This window comes from Antrostomus carolinensis, unplaced genomic scaffold (genome assembly GCF_000700745.2).
Source record: "Antrostomus carolinensis isolate BGI_N321 unplaced genomic scaffold, ASM70074v2 scaffold26874, whole genome shotgun sequence".
NCBI lineage: Eukaryota > Metazoa > Chordata > Aves > Caprimulgiformes > Caprimulgidae > Antrostomus > Antrostomus carolinensis.
Window position 1 is genome coordinate 20,785 of NW_010309122.1, and position 6,113 is coordinate 26,897.

The window sequence follows — 6,113 nt, forward strand, 5'->3', positions numbered from 1 at the left end:
TGGGCAGCTAATGTTCTTGGAAACATGAACACGTGCTGTGACACGAGACCCGAGAGTTTGGTTTCTGCGGGATTGTCAGCAAGTTCCCTCATTCCAAACCTCTCCACCTGCTGCAGCTGCAGCCATTTCACTTCCTTTCAGTCCCAGATAGCATCTGAAAGAGAGAGAACAGAAAGGCAGATTGGATTAATTAAATAAACCCAGCATTTGAGAGAGAGCCCCCATGCGAAGGTACTCTGGCAGAAGAGCTGATAGGAGTCACCCAGTGATATTTTGGTGAAGGGTGTCATGGTTTAACCCCAGCCGGCAACTAAGCCCCACACAGCTGCTCGCTCACTCCCTCCCTGGTGGGATGGGAGAGAGAATCAGAAGAGTAAAAGTGAGAAAAGTCACAGGTTGAGACAAAGACAGTTTAATAGGGAAAGGAAAAGCCACACATCCAAGCAAAGCCAAACAAGGAATTCATTCACGGCTTCCCATCAGCAAGCAGGTGTTCAGCCACTTTCAGGAAAGCAGGGCTCCATCACACTAACTGTTACTTGGGAAGACAAACGTCACCACTCCCAACATCCCCCCTTTCCTTCTTCCCCCAGCTTTATATGCTGAGGATGATGTCATATGGTCTGGGATATCCCTTTGGTCAGTTGTAGTCAGCTGTCCCAGCTGTGTCCCCTCCCAGCTTCTTCATTGTTCACCATGTTTTATGGAGGATCTGAAAAGGGATGGAGCATATAGGACTGTTGCAACTCACAGGACTGCAGGTCTGCAAGAAGCCGACTGTAATGCCTCTAATGGATAGATAGATAAAAAGAGGTCCTGAAACCATAGCTATAGCAAATACAGCATTGCCAGTTCCTGCCCTCTTTAAGAGAGCCTGCAATAGCAGGAGGATTGGGGAAAAACCTGCACTGATGGATTTCCAACCATGGGAAGATAAGCGTATCCAGGAAGCACCTTTGACTGCTGCCCAGGCTCTGGGCACACCCGCTTTGCAAACAGGTCTCCTCCCAACCACTCCCAAGGGGGACTCAACTTCTCCTGGATGTGGACACTTACACAGTCAGTGAGACAGTCTGCTGTAGAGATGGAGGATGTGGGGAGACAGAAAACGTACTAGGCATTGGGTCGATGATTAGGAATGAATCCCATGTTAAATTTCATTTAAGGTGAAGTGGGAAAAGACTTTAAAAAAAAAAAAAAAAAAGATCCCAGCACAATAGGATAGATCTTAGCAAACACCAGTCATGAACTTGATCAGGATGACTCACCAGCTCAGATCATAAAACAAGTGTTTTACAAATATAGATGTGCAAGCAAAACTCTGTACCGAATTGACGGGCAAGATCGATACCAGGCTCAACACCCCTAACTTAACCTGTGAATAAGCAATCAAGTTTGGAAGAGCTGGTGGCGAAGCAGTCATCTCTCCTTCCACTTAAGACACTAGGAGGTAATTGCTGTAAAACCCCTAATAATGCTCTTTTAGTCCCTCTGAGCAGAAAAGAGAGCATAAAACAAGCGTTAAAACAAACCCCAACCTTGCAAAGCAACCCACGTTAGGATGAAGCTTCTCCTGCTGGCAGGATAATTTGCTTTCACAGCAGACATGAAATAATGTGATATTCACCTATCAAAAATGAGATGCTGGACTGGAAGGCTCACCAGTGTAATCCACACTGCCAGCGGTCCAGCTTCCACACACAGAACAACAAACTCTCTTGAACTTTAGCATACGGAGGTCAGGAAATGCTATTGACAGCTAAACCACCAGTATAATGGGCAAGCAGAGTAAATGTTAGCACAACAGTCCAATACACGCTCAACACAGCATGTTTGCTCTACCCCTCATCTAGAGAATCAGCCAAAATCTTCAGAAGAAGCCAAAATTTCATAAACTTGCATTTGAAAAAAAGAATGGCAAAATCCTTCCAGAGTTCAGCTACACGGGGTAACTTACAACTGGAGCAGAAGAAACACGCGATGGTGTTAAGTGCTCACTGTAGCCTACTTACTTTCCTGTGTTTGTATCTAAAATCTTAATCTCATTTTAACATACTAAGCAGCGAGATGGATTTGCTAAGAAGATTACTCTATGTGAGAAAATGAGAAGTTAAGCTGTTTACTGGCTAAGGAATAAAGGTATTTAGAGAGCTGCTTTGAAATGTAGTTTTTAAGGCACACATTTTTTTTGCTGTATAGTTCCTAGTGACAGCTGGACTAAAAAGCAAAGCTGAAGGGGTTTCCTTTCAAATTCAAAGGAATCCTGGGCTTCAGTTGCAGCCTTAAAAATGCACACACAGAAGGAGGACTCATTTTCATCTTTAACAGAAATGCATTCACTAGAAAGGAAGCAAATTGTGTCAAGAAAGCAACATTTGTGGTGCGAGAAACCACGCGAGCTTCTCAAGCGCAAGCTACAATGTGTGCCGACAGCTGAAGCAACGCAGGGTGCAAGATGAGTCACTGCTGTGCTATCCACAGCAGCTCACTGCTTCACTGGTAAGTTGTTTTTTAGTTACAGGGAAAGCATTGAGCAATCCATCACTCTGTGATAGCGGCTCATGTGTAACTGTAACACTGTACTTCATCCTGCAAGGATAACCTCATAATGAACAAATCAAAGTTCAAAAAAAGAGGAAAGTATTTAACGGTTACTTTAGAGTTTAGCTTGTGACCAGCTTTCAAGAGTTTCAGGAGTTCACAAATACATGGCAGGGAAGAAACTCAGGGCAAGCTCCTGTAAACTGGTGACCAGGCTGTATTATGGCTGCGCATTATAGCGTTCTAGATAAAATCAGAAGTTGTTAGGATTAAACTGCCAGAATATTTATTGCAAGCTTAAATTTACACAATTAATCAGTGAGATTTTCCTGGCTGTTGTAACAAGCTTTACTGCATTTTTCAATCTGTTCTTACAGAAACTTCAAGCTTTTGAAGTACAACTGCAGAATATGCTAGTTCTCTTTGGTGGCAGAAAGTATGCAAACTTTATTTCTCGATTCTGAGAGTAAAGAAAGGGGAAAAAGCCTGAACAGTTTTGCTGCAAGATGGTTTGTTGGGGGTTTTTTTTTGTTGTTTTTCTGTTGGTGTTGGTTTGGGGTTTTTTTTTTTTTTTTTTTGCATTGATTTATTCCCACTGCCTATCCTTTTCATGATCTATTTATATAAAAACTGATCCAGTACTTAAAAAAAATTGAGATACCCAAGCTCCTGCAGCATGCAGTCAGGAGCTGGCCAAGTAGTCTGGACTTGAATGAGGAACATCATCCAGAATCTGGACTCCCCAGAACAAGCCAGACATTGGCATACTAGACTGAAGGCAGGAGAAGTCCATCAAGGTGATTAAAAGAGCTGGAGTACAACATGGAAACTGCTGAGAGCTGGGTTTGTCCAGGCTTTGGGAGGACCTCACTGCTGTCTTCAACTACCTAACGGGAGGGTGTACAGAAGACACTTCTTGGAAGCACAGCAGTAGGATGAGAGGCAGCGAACACAAACCAGAACATAGAAAATTCCAATTAAATACAGGAAACTTTTTTTCACTGTGAATACAGTCAAACACTGGAACTGGTGGCCTAGAGAGGCTGTGGATCTCCATCCCTGGAAGTGTTAAAAACCTCAACTGGAAAACAGCAACATGATCTAGGCACAGCTGCTTTAAGGAAGGTGAAGGACCAGACGGCTTCTGGAAGTCCCTTGCACCTTAAATTATTCCATCATTCTACGCACAGGGTTTTTACACCAGTGACTCTCTCAGCTGTCATGTAAGCCAAGCATGTACAAAGATCTTTTGTTCTGGTTCTAAATTAATCTGCTAATTCCTTAGGTTTTCCAATTTTCATAGAATGGTTAGGATTGGAAAGGACCTTAAAGATCATCCAGTCCCACCCCCCCGGCCATCAGCAGGGACACCTTCCACTAGACCAGGTTGCTCAAAGCCTCATCCAGCCTGGCCTTGAACACTTCCAGGGAGGGGGCAGCCACAACTTCCTTGGGCAACCTGTTCCAGTGTCTCACCACCCTCACAGTAAAGAATTTCTTCCTAGTATCTAATCTAAACCTACCCTCTTCCAGTTTAAAGCCATTTCCCCTTGTTTTGTCATTAACTGCCCTTATGAAAAGTCCCTCCCCAGCTTTCTTGTAGCCCCTTCAGGTACTGGAAGGCCGCTATAAGATCTCCCCGGAGCCTTCTCTTCTCCAAGCTGAACAGCCCCAACTCTCTCAGCCTGTCCTCATAGGAGAGGTGCTCCAGCCCTCTCATCATCCTCATGGCCTCCTCTGGACTTGTTCTAGCTGCTCCAGGTCTCTCTTGTGTTGGGGGCTCCAGAAATGGACACAGCACTCCAGGCGGGGCCTTACAAGAGCGGAGTAGAGGGGCAGAATCACCTCCCTCGACCTGCTGGCCACGCTTCTCTTGATGCAGCCCAGGATACAGTTATTTGCTTTCTGGGCTGCAAGCGCACATTGTCTTCTCCTGTTCAGCTTCTTTTTCAGTCATTAAAACATAAAATATCAATGTAAGCCACAAGTATGACATTTTGAAACTGAAGTGAGATTGAGCACATTGCTTGGGGTACCAGTGGCGTTTTATCTGGACTGTAACACGCCAGCACACCATACGAGATGTCAGCAGTAGCCAAACTTGAAAACGCAAAGCACGTATTCTGGCACGGCATTTTATTAAGACGTCAAATCTTTTTTGTTAGCAGTCAGTCAGTCATTGAAAACAGTCTGTACACATCTAATCTAGTCAGCGAAAATAGTTGTACAATTTCAACATGATATGCCCCATTTATATAGCTCATTATGCTCTGAAGTGATTCCATTCATTGTTTAAGTCCCCACAAAAACAATTACCAGCTTTAACATATATTAAAAGTAACATTACATTCTGCTCTCCAAAGTACAAAAAATAACACTTTAAATATTCACTGGCTCCGAAGCTTAGACTGAATCCTGTCAGGAAGAGAACTTTGCACTTCAACAGACAGTGCCTTCAACATCAAGAGCTCTTCAAAGTGCTTGGCAGAGCGTGTGAACGCTATCCCCACTTACCAGATGATGAAATAAGGCACAGAGGTCAATTACCTTGCCCACAGTCACACAGAGAGTGAGCAGAAGAACTAACAGAGTAAAATTTGGGCTTCTCAGTTGTCCAGTGTAACCACCACATCTCGCTGCCACTACTCAAGTGCAATGGCTTAAGCATTTCCAAGGAGCAAAACTGGTACAGCACAGAGTAACCAGAAAGGGTGATCTGGAGCCAGTCAGAGGCTGCAAGAACGTCAACTCAAACCAAACAGATCTGGCAGTCAATAAATCAAAATGCACTTCAGGGAATGATCACATAGAAAATTATACATTAACCTGCAGAGAGAAAGCTCATTAAACATAAGACATATGGTGTTAGCTTTGCAAAAAGTACTGGTTATCTTAAGCTTGACAGTGGTTCAGGCAATGCTGACTTCACCAGAGAAGCTGCACTTTCCGATCAGCAGACATCTTCAACACTGTTCTCCTAACAGCAAGGTACACCTCGCTGGACAGTCACAGAGAAATGCCAATAAGGGGCCAAACATCTGCTCAGTAGGCATGGATGTGTATGAGGCACAAAAAACCCCATTAATTGCTTATGAGGTATGGACTAAGTGGTAGAGAAATACCAACCTGGAAAAATAAAAAGTCTTAAAATAAATAAGATTAAGAAAACTGAAAGACACCCATCAAAAATCACCACAAAATGCATCTTCAGACAGATTATACTGCAGAAAAGAAAATGCAATACGTGTCATCACTGCCTGGATGAGAAGCGTGCTATCGCCTAGCCATCTGATGGCAAACAAGCATTTCAGAAAGCCTGTTCTTGAATAGGATGCTCGTGAGATGACTCATTTACTGAAAGAGACTGCTGATGGGATTCAGAAACATGTACCCTTTGATTCTGTTCTTCACTGATTTGATGGGAAGGAACCGTATCTTGGCTAGAGTGAGACTGTCGACTTGATTCCTGAGTCAGCTGCACGTGCTGAGCTGGATGTGAAGATCCCGGTAAGTGGATTTCTTCATTTTGTCCTTGATGAGCATGGAGATGTTCTAGTGCTTCCTTGGAAAGA

General features: G+C 43.7%; 1 protein-coding gene across 1 annotated transcript in view; it reads right to left on the minus strand.

Moving 5' to 3' along the window:
* Positions 1 to 5,848: 5,848 nt before the first annotated feature.
* LOC104523445 (zinc finger and BTB domain-containing protein 24) overlaps positions 5,849 to 6,113 on the minus strand; it is a 6,616-nt gene continuing 6,351 nt past the window's right edge. The window contains 1 exon segment of the mRNA XM_010166013.2: positions 5,849 to 6,113. This exon segment is cut by the window's right edge and continues 24 nt beyond it. Within this exon segment, the coding sequence (XP_010164315.2) occupies positions 5,849 to 6,113 (265 nt within the window).